The sequence below is a fragment of the Trachypithecus francoisi genome, unplaced genomic scaffold (genome assembly GCF_009764315.1).
Source record: "Trachypithecus francoisi isolate TF-2019V2 unplaced genomic scaffold, Tfra_2.0 Lachesis_group3, whole genome shotgun sequence".
In the NCBI taxonomy this organism is placed as follows: Eukaryota; Metazoa; Chordata; class Mammalia; order Primates; family Cercopithecidae; genus Trachypithecus; species Trachypithecus francoisi.
The window spans coordinates 112,987,384-113,009,562 of NW_022681468.1; the positions used below are offsets into that span (position 1 = coordinate 112,987,384).

A 22,179-nucleotide genomic window follows, 5' to 3' on the forward strand; every position below is an offset into this window, starting at 1 on the left:
GCCCACAATTGATTTTTGACAAAGCTGCCAAGGCAATTCAGTATGGAAAGGATAGTCATTCCAACAGATGATACTGGGGCAGTTTGGATATTCACATGCAAAAACATAAATTCAGACCCTTTGCCATGCACAAAAAAACCCTCAAAATGGGTCTGAATATAAGAGTGAAAACTATAAAACCCTTAGACGAAAACATAAGAGAAAGTCTTTGTGACACTGAATTAGGCAAAGACTTTTAGATACGATACAAAAAGCACAACTGATGAAAGAAAAAATTTCATAAATTGGGCTTCATGTAAATTTAAAACTTTTGTGCTTCAAAATGAAAAGGCAAGACACAAACTGGGACAAAATATTTGCAAATGTATATAAAAGATGGATAAAGGACATGTCTAGAATATATAAGGAACTCTTTCAACTCAATAATAAAAAGACAGCCCAATTAAAGTTTGGGCAATATATATACATATTTTTTGCCACCCAGGCTGGAGTACAGTGGCATGACTTCAGCATACTACAACCTCTGCTTCCTGGGTTCAAGGGATTCTCGTGTCTCAGCCTCCCGAGTGGCTGGCACTACACACATGTGCCACCACACCTGGCTAGTGTTTTGTATTTTTTGGTAGAGATAGGGTTTGGTGTTGGCCAGGCTGGTCTTGAACTCCTGGCCTCAAGTGATCCACCTGCCTTGGCCTCCCAAAGTGCTGGGAATACAGGCGTGAGACACTGCACCCAGCCTGGGCAAGATATTTGGATAGACGTTTTACCAAAGAAAATACACAAATGGGTAACAAGCACATTAAAAGATACTTGAGTCATTAGGGAAATGTAAATTAAAACCACAGCTGCTACTTAACACACACTAACACGGCTATTATCAAAAAGAGAGTAACAAGTGTTGGTGAGGCTATGGGGAAACTGGAATACATTGCTGGTGGGACTGTAAAGTAATATGGACACTTTGGAAAACAATTTGTGGGTTTCTTAAAGAGTTAAGCATGGATTTATCATATCACCCAGCAATTTCATCCCTAGATGTCTACCTGAAATAACTGAAAACATGTTCATATTAAGACTTGAATATGAATGTTCATAGTAGCAATATTCGTAACTAAAAAGTGGAGATAATCCAAACATCCATCTACTACTCAAGGGATAAATAAAATGTGGTGTATCTATAAATGGAATGCTATTGAGCTATAAAAAGAAACAGAATACTCATACATATAACATAGATAAACCTCAGTTATGCTATGTGATACAAACTGCAAAACACCACACTTTGTATGTTTACATTTATATTAAGATACGATTAGCAGTTGCCTAGGGTATGAGATTGGAATGGGGAATTACTGCAAATGGACATGAGATCTTTTTTAGGGTAATGGATTTATTCTAAAATGGGATTGTGGTGGTGATTGCACAATTCTGTAAATTTTAAAATTCATTGAATTGTATACTTTTTTTTTGTTTGTTTGAGACAGGGTCTCACTCTGTTGCCCAAGGCTCTAGCAGTGCAGTGACATGATCATAGCTCACTGCAACCTTGAACTCCTGCACTCAAGCAATCTTGCCTCAGCCTCCCAAGTAGTTGAGACTACAGGTGTGCACCACTTTGCCTGGCAAATTTAAAATTTTTTTTGTAGAGACTTGCTGTGTCTTGCTATGCAGCCCAGGCTAGTCTCCAACTCCTGGTTTCAAGCAGTCTTCCTGCCTGGGCTCCCAAAGTGCTGGGATTACAGGCATGCGCCACTGTGCCCAGCTGAATTTACATACTTTAAAAAGGTAAATTTTGTAAATTGTAGATTATACCTCAGTAAGTTGCTTTTAAAAGCCAGTTTTTCAATAGGTGGTGCTGAGAAAACTAGATATCCACATGCTAAAGAATGAAGTTGGACCCTTACCTATCACCATATACAAAAATTAAGTAGGGTTGGGTGCAGTGACTCATGCCTGCAATCCCAGCACTTTAGGAGGCCCAGGTAGGCAGATCGCGAGGCCAGGAGTTCGAGACCAGACTGGCCAGCATGGTGAAATCCCGTCTCCACTAAAAATACAAAAAATTGTCCAGGCATGGTGGCACGTGCCTGCAGTCCCAGCTACTCAGGAGGCCAAGGCAGGAGAATTGCTTGAACCCGGCAGGCGGAGGATGCAGTGAGCCAAGAACACGAGATTCCGTCTCAAAAAAAAAAAAAAAAAATCAAAGTGGATCAAAGACCTAAACGTAAGAGCTAAAATTACTAAGAGAAGAAAACAGGGGAAATGCTTCATGAAATTGGATTTGTCCACGATTGCTTTTATGTAACACCAAAAGCACAGGCAACCAAAGAAAAGTTAGACAAATTGGACATCAAAATTTAAAATTTTGGTACATCAGAAGAACTATCAGCAGAGTGAAAAGGCAATCCATAGAATGGGAGAAAGGTTCACAAATCATGTAGGATCTGATATGCAGAATATATAAAGAACTTCTAAAACCCAACTACAACAAGTAAAAGAACAACCTAATTCAAAAATGGGCAAAGGATTTGAACAGACATTTCTCCAAAGAAGATATACAGATGGCCAATAAGCACATGAAAAAAGATACTCAACGTCACTAATTGCTGGGGAAATGTAGATCAAAACCACAATGAGGTACCACTTCCATCCTTTAGGATGGTGACTACTACTAATACAAACAAACAATAAACAACCAGAAACCATGTGTTGGTGAGAACACGTAGAAATTGGAACCCTTGTGCATTGTTGGTGGGAATGTAAAATGGTACGACTACCTTAAGAAAATAGTATAGCAAGTCCTCAAAAAAAAAATAAATGTAGAGTTCCCATATGATCTAGCAATTCCACTCCTGGGTGTACATCTAAAAGAAATGAAAGAATGGACTCAAACAGGTATTTGTATACCTACACTCATAGTGTTGATGGCTGTTGTGAGACCGTGGTTCTTTTCAGTTTAAAAGGGTTTAAACAAGAGACACACAACAGAGATGCAGCATATAGCAAATTTATTGCCAAGGAAAAAGAATATTTTGAAAGTTAGGTGCAGAATCCCTGAAAGGATTCAGGGCAGGCTGCTCATGAGAATGAAACAGCAAAGACTGGCACTAGGGAGACTCCCTTTCTGAGAGTCTTAACATTATTACTCATGAGGAGGTGGGAAGAGCTGTTACTAGTAACTATGTTTTGGGTAGTCCTCTGGGTGCACATGCCAGTACCTGTACATGTTTGTTCACACATCACATATCTCATTAGCATCTTAAATCTCTCCTCAGGGATGTGTTTTTACAATTATAATGAGCAATGGGTCAGTCTGAGGACAAGTAAAATCAAAATGCACGTGCTCCCTACAGGGAAATTCCTTACTGGAGATAGCTTTGTTTGAATGAGCTGGACTCCAATGTGAATGCTGGGCTTTATTGTGTTGACTGTATGTTCACCCCTGTAACCAAGAACATGGTTACTTCCTTGACTGCCTCTCCTGCCTCAATAGCAGCATTACTTACAGTAGCCAAAAGGTGGAAACAGCCTAAATACCCATCAGTGGATGAATAGATAAAATGTGGTATATACCTATAATGGAATATTATTTAGCTTTAAAAAGGAATGAAATTCTGATACATGCCACAACATAGATGAATCCTGAAGAAATGCTAAGTGAAAAAGTCAGACACCAAAGGTAAGTATTGTGTGATTCCACATATACAAGGCACCTAGAATAGGCAAATTCATTGAGACAGAAAGTAGAATGGTGGTCACCGGGGTTGTCAGGGGAGGAATAGGGAGTTACTGTTTAATGGGTAGAGTTTCAGTTTGGGATAATGTAAAAGTTCTGAAGGGCCGGGCGCTGTGGCTCACGCCTGTAATCCCAGCACTTTCGGAGGCCGAGGTCACAAGGTCAGGAGATGGAGACCATCCTGGCTAACATGATGAAACCTCATCTCTACCAAAAAAAAAAAAAAAAAAATTAGCCGGGCGTGGTGGCGGGCACCTATAGTCCCAGCTACTGGGGAGGCTGAGGCAGGAGAATGGCGTGAACCCGGGAAGCAGAGCTTGCAGTGAGCTGAGATCTCTCTACTGCACCCCAGCCTGGGCAACAGAGCGAGACTCTGTCTCAAGAAAAAACAAAACAACAAAACAAAAACAAAAAGTTCTAGAGATGGTGTGATGGTTGCACACAATGTGAATGTACAATAACCCCTCATTGGTGGTTTAGCTTTTAGGGATTTCTGTTACCTGCAGTCAACTGTGGTCTGAAATATTAAATGGAAAGTTCCAGAAATAATTCATGTTTTAAATTGCACACCCTTCTGAGCAGCATGATGAAATCTCCCGCTGACCTACTCAGGATGTGAATCATCTTTTTGCCCAGCACATCCACACTGTATATGCCGCCCGCCCATTAGCTATTTAGTAGCCATCTCATTATCAGAGCACCTGTTGCAGTATCACAGTGCTTGTGTTCAAATAACCCTTATTTTACTTAATAATGGCCCCAAAGTGCAAGAGTAGTGATGCTGTCATATTGTTATAATTGTTCTACTTTATTATTGCTAATCTTAATATGTCCAAGTTATAAACTTTATCATAGGTGTAGGAAAAATAGTATATTTAGGTTTGGTGCTGTCTGTGATTTCAGGCATCCACTGGGGTCTTGGAATGTATGAATGTATCCCCCGTGGAGAAGAAGGGACTACTGTACTTAATGCTACTGAACTTAAACATTGTTAAAATGGTAAATTTTGTTATTTCACCACAATTAAAAGTCAGTCAGCCTGAGATGCCATTATTAAATAATGCTATCAGTTGATGTGTTTTATTGTGCTCAGAATTATCACTTATCAGGAAGGATAATCTGTTCCCATACTTTACTCCTGTACATGAGTAAAAACATGTCTTTTAAATCGTTTGTTAGGTTTGTAGATCTTTGCTAATTTGTAATGTCTGGAGCCACATTAATTTTTAAAGTGCTTGATGGTTAAATAACCATGAAGAAATTCTCAGAGAATACAGGAGTTCAAGACTAGCCTGGCCAACATGGTGAAACCCTGTCTCTACTAAAAATACAAAAATGAGTCAGGCATGGTGGCAGGCGCCTGTAATCCCAGCTATTCAGGAGGCTAAGGCAGGACAATCGCTTGAACCCGAGAGGGGGAGGTTGCAGTGAGCCGAGATTGTGCCTCTGCCTGGGCGACAAAGCGAGATTCCATTAAAAAAAAAAAAAAATTGCCGGGCGCGGTGGCTCAAGCCTGTAATCCCAGCACTTTGGGAGGCCGAGACGGGCGGATCACGAGGTCAGCAGATCGAGACCATCCTGGCTGACACAGTGAAACCTCGTCTCTACTAAAAAAAAAATACAAAAACTAGCCGGGCGAGGTGGCGGGCGCCTGTAGTCCCAGCTACTCGGGAGGCTGAGGCAGGAGAATGGCGTGAACCCGGGAGGCGGAGCTTGCAGTGAGCTGAGATCCGGCCACTGCACTCCAGCCCGGGCGACAGAGCGAGACTCCGCCTCAAAAAAAAAAAAAAAAAAAAAAATTGTCAGAGAATGGAAAGATTTTAAATTGATCATGGGGTTAACTGGAAAGGTTAATGCTAGAGGTCAAATCTGATATAAACAAGTTTGGGAATAGTATCCTGCCATTAGATCTCGAATGCACAAGTACCATGCTTGCAATTCATCAACAGCATTTTCCCCAAAAGGTTTGCCTCTTGATTTTTTTTTTTTTCCCAGAATGTTCAGTGACATGGTAAGGACTTAATTATTTTTAAGAATCCATACACATATAAAACAGCTTGACTTCTGTTTATAAAGACATACTTGTTAAAAAAAAAAAAAAAAGAACTCAAGTATTAAATTGCTGTTTTTGTTTTTTTAATAGAAAAAAACATCATAACAAAGATTTACAAGAGAGATAAGGTATTAGGCTTAGCTCACAGTTCATTTGATCATTTTCTTCAAGGTTGAACAATCTCAATAACTGCAAGGCCATAACTATAAGCAAACAAATCACCACCCCCCCCCCACACACACATACACAAAAGCCTTTTACTGTGATGAGATACATAGCATGAAAATAAAATTAGATTCTCTGATGAGGAGAGCCGATTATGAAGACTGGGACTTGCTTAATAATGTTAGCTCATATTATGAAAATCATAGCATAAAGGTACATTATATTTTTAAAACTTATTAATGACCTTCCTTCACCAAGGACATCTTCCTGCCACCACACTATCAAGCCTTATTTCATTGATAAGTTTATTCATGTCGCCTTGTATGCTTCTGAAATGTAAGCCTCCCCAGGCAATCTTTTCCAATTTATTCCTAGCATAAATCCACATCCTAAAGTCTTAGCATGCATTTATATTGTTGTTATACATCATCCCTACTGCAATAATGCCCTAATGCTGACAACACAACTCTTGAAATGGAAAGCAAGCAGTGTAATGATATGATCATGCACATAACATGCCTATGTGTGCCAGGTACTATGGTTAATATTTCAGGTATTTTAACTCCTATAAATCTTAACTGTATGGGGTAGGCGGTATTATTACTACAATGAGAAAACTGAGGTTTAGGGAGGTTAAACCCATGGTTTTCTTACTGCACTTCCACAGATATGGGTGTTAGTCTCAGGGCTCGTTGGCTAGAGGGAATTTTTGTCCCTAAATAGTCCCAATTAGCCACAGGTTTTATTATTCCTTGTTTCCTTGGTATTTTCTTGCCATCTATTATTGTCATTGCTATTGTCATTGTTACAGTGACTCACTCTCGCAATCTTTTCCCCTCAACCACCCTTTTCTAACTAGTATATCTCAGAGAGGTCACCAGGCTTGTTGGAACTTTGGGTAAGAGGCAGTGAGCAAAGACGGGGAGGGGCGGAGGGTGTGGGCAGGTGTGCAGGGAACTTATACGTGAGACTTGAAGGGGGAATCCGACATAACTCAGTGTTCTGAGGAGTCTTGTCAGGGTGCTGAAAATTTTTGATAATTCTAGGTTAGTTTACCTCAACACATCCATCACAAACAGAAGGGGTTGGCTTATATATGTGAAGAAGATGAGAGACATGTAGGTAGGTATGCATAGCAAGAAAAATTGCGATGGAGAAAGTATCTTAATTCTTCGTTATTTTTCATAGGTCATGGAGAACACTGAAGAAACGTCAAAGTGAACCAAATCATTGCTTTTATTTTACAAAGGCAGAAAATGAAACACCACTAGGTAAAATAATTAAAAATTCAATCCTTTATTTCCTAAATAAAACGCTTGTGTAACCTGTCTTATCATGAACCATAATCCATTCTGCTGCAGGGTGTGTGTGCTTCTGTAATGTGCATCAGTCCATCGGCAACTGCTAAGTAGGGGATGATACCAGTATTCAGAAGTCACATTGGCTCAACATGACTCTCCCCAGAAAGCTGATGTGCTGAAGCAACCAGAAGCAAATGTTCACACACCTAGAGAGAAACCCTAAGGGATACATGAAGATCTTATGAAAAAGGATGAAAATCCTTTAAGTGCAAGGAGTAGCCTGCTTAGTGGCTTCAAAACCACCTCATTCTTCCTATGTTATCTGAGAAGCTGCAAGTACTGATGAAAAAACTGAGAAGACATTTCTTTCACCTGGCAATTAGAAAAAAGCACTGACTGATGGATATCTCTGTATCATTCTTTCAATATTGATGAAAATGCTTTCTACTAGAAGTGACTGATTTCAAGGATCTGTCTCTCAAAGAAACAAAAACCCAAAAGTTTGACTGCAAAAGATTGACTAATTCTAGGTGCAAATACCAGTGGAAATTTAGGATTGTTATTGTACTACACAGGTTACAAAGTTCCAAAACTATTTTCCTTATAAGTTTTAGTGCATGATGTTTCAGAATGCAGTTTTCATCGTTTTAGGTGCAACATTAAGAACTGGTTAGGTCAGAACAATTTAGTTTCTCCAGTTTTTTCCACCGAAGTTACATGGGAAAAAAGGGGAAGAAAAAAAAAAAGGAATAGTAACTTTAAGGAAGTGTGAAAATAAAGTCTTGGAGTAGTGGAAAGGTCTGGGGCTGGTAAATGGCTTAGGCAGAAGCGCGTGCACCGGCCGAACATAACAGCTCGTCTCTGAACTATGTCCTCGTCAAGGATGGGATGCACGCTGGCTTCTCTACAGTCTGGCCCAGTGTAGGCACTGTAAATTCAGCATGTCACTAGTGTCACCGATTCATTCATCACCCATCATTCATTCATTTCACAAACACGTAAGGGTGAGCCACTGAAGCAGAGTATACAAAATGAAAAGCTCTCACATAATTTTAATAGACTTTATTGTTAGAAGTTTTAGATTTTCAGAAAAACTGAGCAGATAGTACAGAGTTCCCCTATGCTTCCACCCACCCCAGGCCTTTATTAACATCTTGCACTAGTGTGGTATATTTGTTTAACCAATATTGACACATTTTTACTTTATTTTTTGAGACAAAGTCACTCTGTCACCCAGGCTGGCTGAAGCCTATAATTCACATGAAGGGTCCTCTTTCTGTTGTATGTCTTTATGAATTTTGATCAATATATAATGCCATGTATCCACTATTATCATACTGTATACAGTAGTTCCACTGCCCTAAAAATCTCTACTCCATGTATTTACCCCTCCCTCTCTCCCTCTGGCAACCACTCTTTACTATCTAACTTTGCTTTCTCCAGAATGTCATATATTTTGAAATCATATATTATGTAGCCTTTCAGACTGACTTCTTTCACTTAGCAATATACACTTAAAGTTCCTCTATGTCTTGTGACTAAATACCCCATCCCCACCTTTTTTAAATAGCTAGGCCATATGATTTTTTTTTTTTTTTTTTTTTGGTTTAAAAATTTACTGTGGCAAAAGGTACATAAGATTTAAATTTTAACCACTTTGAAGTTTACAGTTTAGAGGCATTAAATACATTCGTTGTATGTACCAACCACCACTATGCACCTCTGAAACTTCTTCATGATCCCACACTAATCTCTGTGCCCCTTAAACAATAAATTCCCATTTCCTCCTGCCCCCTGTGACAAAAAATAATCTTTGTTCTACTTTGTCTCTGTGAATCTCACTAGTCTAGGCACCTCACATAAGTGGATTCATATAGTAGTGTCCTTTTGTGATTTACTTCACTTAATGTCTTAAAGGTTCATCCATGATACAGTATGTAGCAGAATTTCCTTCTTATGGCTGAATAATATTCCAATGTAGGGATATAACACACCATTCATCTGTTGGGTATTTGGGTTGTGTCTGCCTTTTGACTACTGTGAATAATGCTGCAGTGAACACTGGTATACAAATATATCCTCAAGCCCCTGCTTTCAATTGTTTTGTGTATATACCCAGAAATGCAACTGCTGAATCAAATGACAATTCTGTATTTAACTGGAAAATCACTATACTGTTTTCTACAGCAGCTGCACCACTGTGTATTTCCATCAGTAATAAGAGTTCCAATTTCTCCACATCCTTGCCAACACTTGTGTTTTTTAATTTTAATAACAACTATTCCAGTGGGTACGAAGTGGTATCTCATTGTGGTTTTGATTTGCATTTCCTTACTGTTTAGTGATGTTAAACATTTTTTCATGTGCTCATTGGCTATCTGCATGTCTTCTCTGGAGATCTATCCAAATCCTTTGCCATTTTCAAAATCAGGTTTTTATGTTGTTGCATTTTGGGAGTTTTGTGTGTACTCTTGATGTTTAATCCTTATTAGGTATGTGAACTGCATATATTTTCTCCCACTCCATAGGTAATCTTTTCACTCTGTTGATAGTGTCCTTTGATGCACAAAATTTTAGAATTTTAATGAAGTCCAATTTGCCTATTTTTTCTTTTGTCATCTGTGAATTTGGTGTCATATCCAATAAACCATTGCCACATCCTAAGAGTTTTATGGTTTTAGCTCTCACATTTAGGTCTTTGGTCCACTTTGAGTTAATTTTTGCACATGGTGAGGTTGCAACTTCCATTCTTTAGTCATGTGGTTATCCAGCTTTCCCATCACTATTTGTTGAAAAAACTATCCTTTGAATAGTCTTGGCACCCTTGTCAAAAATCATTTAGCTACAGATGAGAGGGTTTATTTCTAGGCTTTCCAGTCTATCCCATTCATCTGTCTGCCTTTATGCCAGAATCACATTGTTTTGATTACTGTAGCATTATAGTAAGTTTTAAAATCTGGAGGTCTAAGTCTTCCAATTTATTCTTTCTCAAGACTGATTTGGCTATTTGGGATCCCTTCAGATTCCATATGAAATTCGGGATGGGCTTTTTTATTTCTGGAAAAAAAAAAATCCTAGGATTCTGATATTGTAGTGAATCACTTTGAGTAGTACTGACATATTAACAATATTAGATTTTCCAATCCATGAACATGAGATGTGTTTCCATTTATTTTTATCTTTAAGCAATGTTTTGTAGTTCTCATTGTACAAGCCATTCACCACCTTAGGTAAGCTAATTTCTGTGCATATTATTATTTTGGGGCTATGGTAAATGGGACTGTTCTTGTAATTTCCTTCTCAGATTGTTCACTGTTAGTGTATAGGAATGCAACTGATTTTTGTGGGTTGACTTTGTATCCTGCTACCTTACTGAATTAACAGTTTTTTTTTTTGGTGTGGAATCTTTAGGGTTGTCTAAAGATCTTATCATTTGTGAACATACAGGATTTTACTTCTTACTTTCCAACTTGGATGTCTTTTCTCTTTCTAGCTCAGGCTAGAACTTCTAGTACTGTGTTGAATAGGAATGGTGAAAGTGAGCACAGTTGTCTTGATCTTAGAGGAAAATCTTTCAGTCTTTCCCCACTAAGTATGGTGTCTACTGTGGGCTTTTAATGTCTGGCTTTTATTTGTTGAGGTAGTTTCCTTTTATCCCTCATTTGTTGAGTGTTTTTAATCACAAGAGGCTCCTGGATTTTGTCAAATGCTTTGTCTGGATCAATGGAGATAATTATCTGGTTGTTCTCCCTTCGTTCTGTTAATATGGTATATTATATTGATTTTTGTATGTTGAACCATCCTTGCATTCCAGGAATTCATTCCATTTGGTTATGCTGTACAATCCTTTTAATATGCTGCTAAATTCAGTTTCCTAGTATTGAGAATTGTTGAATCAGTGAAAATAAGGAATCTTTTCTTCTGTAATCTTTATCTTGTGGTATATTTGTGTCTGTAATCTTTTCTTGTGGTATATTTGTCTGGCTTCAGCATCACAATGAATTAGGAAGCATCCTTCCTCTTCAATTTGTGGAAAAAGTTTGAGAGGGTTTGGGGTTATTTCTTATTTGGTAGAATTCACAAGTGAAAACCATCAGGTCCAGCGCTTTTTTTTCCAGGAGAATTTTGATTACTAATTCAATCACTTTACTGGTTCTAGTTCTATTTGGATTTTAAAATTTTTTTCATAGTTCAGCAGTGGTAGGTTTTGCATTTCTAGGATTTTGACCATTTCATCTAGGTTATCCAAGGTGTTATTTTATAACCCTTTTCATTTTTCTAGAATCTAGAGTGCTGTCCCCATTTTCATTTATTTTAGCAATTGAGTCTTCCTTTTTTTTTTTTTATCTAGGTATTGGCTTCTCAACTTTATGGTCTTTTAAAGAACTTGTAGTTTCACTGATTTTTCTCTAGTGTTCCTAATCTTTATTCAATTTATTTTATCTGTTCTAATCTTTATTATTTCCTTCCATCTGCTAGCCTTGGATTTAGTGTGTCTTTCCCCCCTCCTTAAGTTACAAAGTCAGGCTGTTGACATAAGATGCTTTTTGTTTTTTAATGTAAGCATTTATGTCTGTAGATTTCCCTTTTAGCAGTGCTTTCACTGCATCCTATAAATTTTGGTATGCTGCATTTTTCTAATTTCTCTTGTGATTTCTTCTTTGACCCATTGGTTGAGTGTGTTGTTTAATTTCCACAAGTCTGTGAATTTTCCAATTTTCCTGTTGTTATTGATTTCTAACTACATCCTGTTGTGGTTCAAAAATGCTTTGTATCTTCTTCACTTCTTTGTGTGTGATATATATCTTTTAAAACTATGGAGGCTTGATTTGTTGTTTCTGCTTTCAATAATCCCATCTCAAGTTGGCTGATTCTTTCTTCTAAAGAATAGATTCTTTGCTGCTGAACCCCTCTAGTGAAAATTTCATTATACTTTTCTCCTCCAGAATATTTTTATAATGCCTATCTATCTCTGTTGATATTGATTTTGTTCATTTATCATTTTCCTGATTTCCTTTAATTCTTTGTTCATGCTTTCCTTTAGTTCTTTGGGCATATTTGAGTTGTTTTAAAGTATATGTCTAGTTTAATGTCCTTCATTAGGACAATGTCAGTTAATTTTGATCTTTTGAATGGGCATTATTTTCCTGTTCCTTTGTAAGGCTTGTGATTTTTTTCTTGAGAATTGGGTATTCACTATTATAATATGGTAACTCTAGGTATGAGATTCTTTCCTTTCCCCACGGTTTTCTAGTTCATTATTTTTTTATTTTTAAAAGCTGTCATCCATTCATTTTGAGAGTTTTCCAAATTACTTTTATAAGACTATTCCTTTTGTGTGTGATCACTGAAGTCTCTCTTCCTTTTATGTCATATTCAGCTATTTTGACATAAATTCCCTTGAATGCCAGGTGCTACCCTAGATTTTACAAATTGGCTTTGTGCCAGGTAATCCTCCAATACTTACTTTGACCTGCTTTTGAGCTTAGGGACCAGAGCAAGGTGAAAGCTTAGGTCTTAGAACTTTCTGGGCAAGTGTTTTCCCTGGGCATATGCATGTCGCATTTTAAATACCCCCTGTATATATATAACTGTTCTTAATTTCCTAATTTCCCAAAGTCTTACCCCAGATTCTCCTCTGGGCTTTAGTTGTTCTATTTTACGTTTCCACCTATAACCTCCTGCCCCATGTACCTGTGGTTCTTTGCAGCTTTTATAAGCAGTGCCCACCCTTCCAGTTAGGCAAAAAAAAGATGAGACCTTGTGTCAGTCCTTCAGGTATCCCCAGACAGGTTAGAAAAAAATGTACACAGTAATATGCCAAAAAAGTCTATTATGTTTTCTCCAGTTCAAGGGAGGGAACTGGGCTGCTGCTGCTTCAAGACTGTCACAATGCAGGGAGGGATCGGGGCAGGAGCCACTAAAAACTCAAAAATTTCCTACCATTCTGAAGATGACTGGGAATTCTTTTGGTTGCTGTAAACCTTTGACTGTTTTCCAAAGCTCTAACGAAGTTCGTTCAGATGGTTGCTACTTTTTTTTTTTTTTTTAATGTTTTGATGGGGAAACAAAAGCCTGCAGCTTCCTAGTCTGCCCATTTTGCTGATGTCGCTGGGGTCAATTATGTTTTATTCCTCCCTATAATTTTAGTATTACAAGACCTTGAATAGAGTATGTTTATTAAGTACATTGATTAAATTTTGGTTAGTGAGAATTAGAAAAATGTCAATGGTCTCAAAATTCTCCTCAATCTGATCATTTGCATTTAAAAGCAACATTAATGAATATATTTTCTTTCAATTTCTTCTAAATTAATCAATTTGCCTGTTTTTGCTGGCTGTGATAACAGTCACTATAGAGCAAGAACTTTTATAAATCTGTTTTAAGAAATGAAAGCTTCCGGCTGGGCACAGTGGCTCATGCCTGTAATCCCAGCACTTTGGGAGGCTGAGGCGGGCAGATCACCTGAGGTTGGAGTTTGAGGTCAGCCTGACCAACATGGAGAAACCCCCCCTCTACTAAAAATACAACATTAGCCGGGCATGGTGGCGCATGCCTGTAATTCCAGCTACTCGGGAGGCTGAGGCAGGAGAATCACTTGAACCCAGGAGGTGGAGGTTGCAGTGAGTTGAGATCGTGCCATTGCACTCCAGCCTGGGCAACTCTGTCTCAAAAAAAAAAAAAAAAAAGAAAAGAAAAGAAATGAAAGTTTCCATACCAAAATATTAAGTGATACTTATTGGCTTCTGCCAGTTTCCTACTTTGTAGTAGCACATGTTCTTGTAACCTGTCTTCAGTTGTGGCATAGGGTAGATATATGTATATAATATATAAATATATAAAACAAAAATAACAGGTCTTGCAAATATTTTATTATTCTTCCCTATAAAGTAAGTTTCTGGTACCACATTCTTTATATCGCGTGTTCGTTTTGTTCATTTAACAAGGATATTATTACTAATGCTTATTTTATTATTTTAGGATTTTCATTAAGCCAAATCATACCCAGTTTCTACAAATGAAAATCAAAGTCAATCATCTAAAATTTCATGATTTCTTCCCATGAAGAGGATCTGGAGTCTTCTGTTCCCATTAAAACTGAATTTATGGCGGTGCAAGCCCGGGCCGGACTGGGTAAAAAATGACGGAAGCACATTTATATTCTTTAAAATTTCTGCAGATTGCATAGAAAGTTCTCAGATTTGTAAAAGTTTATTTCTATTGTAATTCTTGGAATTCTTTGCATGTTCATTTTGTTAAATTTGCAATATAAACCAGTTGCACATCTCTTGCTATCTGGCCTCCTAGGTTGAGGGTTAGGGTTTGCTTTAAGCAAAACTGAGATAACTATAATGTGAACTGGCCTGCTGGATTGCCCACTTTTATCAATATGCAAGGGTGGATCTATTTCTAGGTCTTAATTTCAAGGTTTACTTTCCCTTTTCCTTAGATTTTACTTGAATCAAAGGGCATGGAAATATATTTCTTGCTTAAGTCTTATACAAAGGAAACTGTGGCCCCAGAAATTATTTTGCTTTGAAAGTATGTAGATGAAATAAGTATTTTTAAATGTCTTGATTAAATAAAGCATTCTATGATCTGATCGTCAGCTCAGTATGTAGGCTAAGGGTATACCTTTACTTCTCTTTTTTATGCTCAAATTTTTTTCATGTGATTGTTATTTTCAGTTTCACAGAGGACTACAATGATTGTCCTCTCTAGGAATTTAGTTTGTTTTTAGCTAATACTCCTTTAATGCTTCTAAGACAGGCCTTTCAAAATTGTAATAAATGAGTTACACAGATTTAACTTTGGCTAAATTACCATTTCCCTTCCTCACAGAACTGCAAGGCCTCTGAGAGGCAGGGAGGATGACTTTTGTTCTTATCAGTACTACTACTGTTTCTATTAGGTCAATTTTTTCCCTTTTTACTTTGCACTAAGGTTGCAACCATGTGACTAAATGATTTTAGTGTTCGTAACAAGCTCCAAAGGCTCAGCTATAAAAAGGAACCCTTTAAAAACATCAAATATTGTATGAAATTATCCTGTATCAGACTCTCCTTTGAGAAGTGGCAAAACATTTTATGAGTATTTAATTTGCTTAAAATAATCCGTTCAATTCTAAGGCTCATTTTGTTCATATTTTCAGTTTTAAAAATCGCTTTTCCTCTACTATTCAACCAATTCTGGTTAATATCAGGGACAATAAAGTTTAAAAAATTAATGGCCGGGCGCGGTGGCTCAAGCCTGTAATCCCAGCACTTTGGAGGCCGAGACGGGCGGATCACGAGGTCAGGCGATCGAGACCATCCTGGCTAACACGGTGAAACCTCGTCTCTACTAAAATACAAAAAACTAGCCGGGCGAGGTGGCGGGCGCCTGTAGTCCCAGCTACTCGGGAGGCTGAGACAGGAGAATGGCGTAACCCGGAGTCGGAGCTTGCAGTGAGCTGAGATCCGCCACTGCACTCCAGCCTGGGCGACAGAGCAAGACTCCGTCTCAAAAAAAAAAAAAAAAAAAAAAAAATTAGACTTATGTGCTATATGAGCACATTCAAAGACTAAAATTTTGAGGTATTTTAATAATAGCTAAATAGCAAGAACTAAATATAAATATTCATAGATGAAAAGTTTTGACAAATTTTTCTTTCCTCAGGAACTAGGATTCAGAATAATCATAAATTAAAGGAATATTCTAAGTATTTTTATCATATATATATAAATAGCAAGAGAAATATTTTCAGTTTTTAAAAAAAGGGATAAAAGTGATAAAAAAGGAAAAGGAGGAATAATGCTAATACATTTGACTTTACTTACCTTGCAAGTATTCTACTGTCCTGTTAGAACAAACCACTGACTGTTACAAAAGTAACATTAGTTACATCATATTGTATTAGGTGGAATATGCTAATTTCTCTCTTGTAAAACAGTCTGGAGGTGGATAGTCCACGCCACTTAATGGCGTTTCTTCAACGAGGTTGTACAGCAACCAGATCCTTCTGTTGTTTTTCTTCCACAATGGTGTGTTGCCTCCTCTTCAGGGTCCAAGATGGCTCACTACCAGATCCACATTCCAAGCAACAAGATTGAGAAAGGGGCAAATAAATGGTCATGCCATTTTAATGACACAAATCATTGCCCCTCACATTCCATTGTCCAGAACACAGTCATACCTGCACAGGAGACTGGGAAATGTAGTCTTTATTCTAGGAGGCATACCCAATTGAAAAATCAAAGGTTCTATCATTATGCAAAAAGGAAAGAATGGATATTGAGGGAAAATTGGTGCTATCTGCACATCTCTTATTTAGACACTTGTATAGAAATTCAGACTTGAAAATCATTCTACCGGGAATATGACAGGAATGACTAGCTGACAAATACCAACTATTCTGGGTTTTCGTTTATGAGGAATTAGTTTACTTCCTTTGTTCATCCAAAAGCAATGAAATGCAAAACATTACCTGAATGAGTTCCAAGCTATGTTTTATTGGTATAAAACCAAAATAAGATGATGTAATACTCTGGTCTACCAGTTAGCTATATAGACCTAGGTGAAAAAAAAAGATTTTTAAGGAAAAAAGAAAAATGTTTTACTTATGATAAAACACCGATTGGTCTTGTCAATTTATCTGACCAAAACAAAAATAGTTCTTTAATTTTTATCAAATAAGTAAAAAGTCAGTAATATTGTTACTTCTGAAAAAATTCATAAAACTGAAAGGCAGAGAAAAATTTCTCAAACCACCAGTATATTTTTCTCCTTTATTAAGGGAGAAAAAAGGTCTTCATGATTCTGCTAAAAGACATCAGCTAACAACGCAAGGGGTAGTCAGGGAATGTCTTAAATCTCTGTCCTACTGATGAATCCCCTTTTGCTCTTCCTATGCAGGAAGACTATTTAAGGTCACGTCACACAGCAGCTACACGATCTGGTGCAACACAACTAGAATCAGTTTGCTTGTGCCTGATGCAAAAGCTCTGAACTCCTAGTCTGTGTTATGTCCAAAGTTGTCCTTCATCTAATACATTAAAAACTACCCTCGTGATCTTAGAGCATCAATCAAAGCTACAAAAAAGATATATCTAAAGTTATTTTTGTTTGAAATACGCATAGCCCAAGTTTTCATTTTCTGAAAAAGGCAGAACCCGAAAGTTATATATTATGAAAGCCACTTTAATTATTATTTAGATGACCCCAGATGTATGAGTGCCATTATTGTTGTATAGCTATGAAACAGATCATCATCTTTTACCTCATTACATTTCCTCAATATAAAGTTCCCAGTGACTATCCGATCACACCCAATTTCTCCATTTCCAAAGAAGCCGAATAAGGGAACACTAGGAAAAAACTTTCTGAATGCATCAGCCTCAACATTCCCCTTGGCTCTGTAATACTGAAAGCCCCTGCCAACGCATGCAAACATGAAGCCAATGGTGTTCTGCTCTGGAATGTTGGCCGCTTTGAGGCGCTGCATTGCAGCCTCGGCAGTCTTCTCATCACTGACGTCCTCGTTGAGGAGCACAGTGGCACTCTGGATTCGGTGTCCACTAAATGACAGTCCAACCACACCTGCGGCATCAATATCCAGAGGGTTCCTGGAAAATTTAGAAAAGTGGCAATATCTCATGAAACATTAAAATTTTTAAGTACAGAAGCAAAATCCTCCTGATTCACTGATGGGAGGCTGCTGCCTTTAGCAGCCTATGGAGGCTCACCCTCTCAGATGAGTAAAATACGGTCAAAAATCAAACTATTAAAATAGATCAAGAGAAGCCACCGTTTTTTTCAGTCACAAATACAAAAGGGCAATGCACATCCATAACAATTTCTGAAACCCATATTCGGTTATTAGAAGGGACGGTTTCCTTACCTTTCTGAGTTCCTTAAAAGGAATGTTATAATTTTATTAATATACACAAAGATATCCATTAAACGAAGCCTTCTGCTATTATTTACAATGTTAACATCTTTTCCCCCCACTTCAGCCGTCAAATTCTGAAATACATATATTAAAAATATAATAATGGAGGGTGATTTTATTTTTTTGGAGATAGGGTTCTCTGTTAGCTAGGCTGAAGTGCAGTGGCACAGTCATAGTTTACTGCAGCCTCAAACTCCTGGGATAAAGCAATCCTCCTGCCTGAGTCTCTCAAGTAGCTGGGGCTACAGACACATGCCACTACACCTGGCTAATCTGTAAACATTTTGTAGAGATAGGGTCTCACTATGTTGCACAGGCTGGTCTCAAACTCCTGAACTCAAGCAATCCTCCTGCCTCAGCCTCCCAAAGTTCTGGGATTACAGGCATGAGCCACTGTACCCAGTCTTAGAGGATAATTTTGAAAACCTATTAACTCTAGAAGTTTTAGCTTTATGTCTAGTCCACTAGAAAATATGTTTTTTGTCTTGTTTATTGCTTTGAGTCTAGAATTCAGCTTAATTTGATGGTAAAAACTCATGTTTTTGTATTTGCCTGTTTTTTTTAAAAAATGAAATATCCTTACAAAAGAAAATACAACACTGATAAAAGTTATAAAGCATATAATATAGTGAACATCCACTAGGGGAGAAACAAGTATGTTACATTTCTATCATGCTTCCAACATCTGAATCTATAAAATGGGCAAGATTCACTGGATTACTGAGAAACTAAGACACAAAAAGGTTAAGTGACTAAGGTAATAAGGCTAGCTAGTAGTAAAACGAGTTTGTGAGGGGCAAAATCTATCTTCTGAAGTCCTCTGCTGCTTTTAAAACTTTATCACATTTCCTCTTTGGTACAGAATTGTTAATACACATTGTCAATCTTGCCTCAAAGAATTATTCACCTTCCTTTTGGGCACTGGATCAGTTGGGTTATCTGGACTTTATTAAAATGGAGCACTCATTTACTCAATGGTTTCTCTTAACTGCTGACAGAGTATTAAGACCACATTAAAATTAATGGGTCATATGAAGAGTAATGATTGGGGTGGAGGGTGTTTCTCATACTAGGTATAAAAAGTAGATGATATACAAATTGCTGTACTAACAAGCTAGCGCCTCAGATGTTTTAAGTCCGAGTGAGATACCTGCATTTCAAAGGTAAACTGTATGTTGAATCACCATTGCCCTATCGGTATACAATTTAAAAGTTAATAGCAAAGATACAGGAAAAATTAGGCAAGAGGGGAAATAACTTAGATAGTCACCAAGAATTTGGTGTATGTATGCACAAAATCCAGTGTTTGATATTCTACTGCCTGGGATTCAACGTACTTGGCTTTCCTCTTTTCCTCCTTCCTGGCAGTCCAGGGACCTCAACTTTAGCTATTTTCCCAGATCTAGCTCACAGAGACTACCAGAAGAGAGAGTATAACTAGGATGACTTACATCATTCTTACAGATACTGATCTCCAAATCTGTCCCCAAGTCACCACTCTAGGATGCAAATATTAAACAGAGTGGGAAACAAATACTAGTGTTTACAAGCATTGAGGGTGGGGTAGGGTCTCATTTTCCTGCTGGAAACAAATGACATTTATGTCCACCTAATGGTTTCAAACTCAAAATGGTATGTACTTTCATTCAAGATGGAAAGGAAGTAATGGCTCCCAAGACAGAAGAGCAATATTTTTATCTTTGAAAGCAAAAGCCTTAGTAACAAAAATCAAAGATCCACAATTTTTGAGCTTGAAAAAGCCTTTCAAAAGATCTAATACAGAATTTCCAAAAACCAGTAGGACTTGCAAGATGCTCTGTGAAAAAAAAGCTTTTGTGACCAAACAGATTTGGGAACTGTCACAGGTAATACTATTCCCCTTCCAGATTTCCAATGCACTGGGCATATTAGAAGCTCTGAGAAGTTTTGCATAAAGATACACTTGAACCATGTGTTTCCTTTAAAAGAGGCAACTAGAGAGGAGGTGACACATTGAGGTCACAGGGAGTAGCACATTTGTCAAAGGAAAGATCAGCAGGCAATGTCAAAATAAATTTTAAGGAGAATGTGAGTCCAACTAAGAAGTTCTTAAAGGACAATATATATAAAAATGTAATTATTCAACTGTAAGCAGAATTATGTTGAGTAAGCCCCTTAGCCAATGTCTACTACAAAATGGAATGATTATCTTAGCAATTCTTTAAACATGTTTTTTAAATTGTTAACCCCAAAGTGAGAAAACCTGAGACCATTTCCCCTCATTCACAGAGGAAATCAGACACACAAGACATACTTTTCAGAAGTCAGTGATGACAGGTTGTCCACCTGGCCTCCAGCCAAGATGATATTCATATCACTGAAAGTGCTGACTACTTGCTGCAGATAATTACTGGCTCCCACCTTACAGCAATTATAACCGAAGACAAGGACCACACGAAGTTCAGGGTTATCTAAAAGACCTGCAGAGAAATGAAGAGCAAGAGTTAAAGACAGCCTTAAAACAAATTATTTTATACATTTTGCAAAATGAAATGTTACTGTTAATAACTTGCATTCCTCCTTAAGGGCAATTTAGTGGCTTAAGGTATGAAATTTTCCATTTTTTTAATCTTATTTTATATCCTCTTCTATCTCTGTATCACGTTTTCCATTTCTTACAAACATTATGCAAACTCTTTATGATTTTTTTCTATTAAAAAAACCAAATGGCTATTTGTATTAATAAATAATACAATGAACACAAATAACGAAGCAGCTATGTACTGAGCAGCAATCCTTGGTGGACCAAGGTGCAAGTTGGCTCCCGGTAGGGAACAAAAGAGAACACTGGTTTACATAGAGCTGTGCTAGTAGCAGTGAGAATTTACAGACGTTTTATTTTTTAAAGGAGAGAAAAGGCGCTAACCACCTATAGTGTGGTGAACAGTGCCCCCTGCCCATGCAAAAGGTATATCCACATCCAATCTCTGGAACCTATGCATGTGAGCTTATTTGGAAAAAGGATCTATTTTAAATTTAATTTTTTTTTTTGGTAGAGATGGGTTCTTGCTATGTCAGTCAGTAAGGATCTTGAGATTAAATCATCTGGCTTATCCAGGTGGACTCTAAATCCAATGACAGTGTCCTCATAATGAAAGATATACAAAAGGAGTGACAAAGAAGAAAAGGCAGGATGACCACAGAAGCAGAAACTGGAGCGGCAGGAAGAGAAAAAGACTCTCCCCTAGAGCCTCCCGAGGTAGCACTACCCCTACTGCCATCTCAGTTTCAGACTTCTGGCCTCCTGAACTGTGCAGAATAGATTTCTCATTCTATGCCACCAAATTTGGGGTACTTTGTTACAGAAGCCTAGGAAACTACTACATCACTGAAATACAGGCTTTATTCACCTCCTCCGGGGAAGCAGGTGAGAGTAAAGGCGAATTAGCGTTTGCAAGTTCCTTCCAAAGCAGGAAAATGTTAAATTCTGTGACACAGGAACTAAAAGCTGCTACCACTAGGAGGCGGCAGAGCGTAACAGAGACAGCCTACTCCCTCTGCCCACAGCTCCCAGGTTTCACTGGAGCTTCTGGGCAGCTTGTTTATAGACTATCAATTTGATTTTTTTTTTTTTTTTTTAACTTTTAAGTTCAGGGATACATGTGCAGGTTTGTTACATAGGTAAACGTGTGTCATGGGGGTTTGTTGTGCAGATTATTTCATCGCCTCGGTAATAAGCCCATTCTCCATCAGTTATTTTTCCTGATCCTCTCCTTCCTCCCACCCTCCACCCTCTGGTAGGCCCCAGTGTCTCTTGTGCCCCTCTTTGTGTCCATGTGTTCTCATCATTTAGCTCCCACTTATAAATGAGAACATGCAGTATTTGGTTTTCTGTTTCTGTGTTAGTTTGCTAATGATAATGGCCTCCAGCTCCATCCATGTCCCTGCAAAGCACATGATCTCATTCTTTTTTATGGCTGCATAGTAGTCCATGGTATATATGTACCACATTGTC

At 37.8% G+C, this 22,179-nt stretch overlaps 2 protein-coding genes across 5 annotated transcripts in view; one reads left to right on the forward strand and one right to left on the reverse strand.

Annotated features, from left to right (window-relative positions):
- Nucleotides 1-15,405, forward strand: part of NRG4 (neuregulin 4) — a 118,084-nt gene extending 102,679 nt beyond the window's left edge. For 2 of the 4 annotated variants that reach the window (XM_033190996.1, XM_033190997.1), the window contains one exon: nt 14,237-15,405. In XM_033190996.1, the coding sequence (XP_033046887.1) occupies nt 14,237-14,277 (41 nt within the window). In that variant the 3' untranslated portion in view covers nt 14,278-15,405. Of the gene's footprint in view, nt 1-7,142; nt 7,226-7,315; nt 7,410-14,236 lie in introns of those variants that run through there. The other 2 variants (XM_033190999.1, XM_033190998.1) reach the window with 2 other exon arrangements.
- A 1,035-nt stretch (nt 15,406-16,440) lies between these two features.
- Nucleotides 16,441-22,179, reverse strand: part of FBXO22 (F-box protein 22) — a 33,284-nt gene continuing 27,545 nt past the window's right edge. The window contains exons 6-7 of the mRNA XM_033190974.1: nt 20,479-20,644; nt 16,441-17,859 (exon numbers count right to left, since the gene is read on the reverse strand). Of these exons, the coding sequence (XP_033046865.1) occupies nt 17,442-17,859; nt 20,479-20,644 (584 nt within the window). The 3' untranslated portion in view covers nt 16,441-17,441. The remainder of the gene's footprint in view (nt 17,860-20,478; nt 20,645-22,179) is intronic.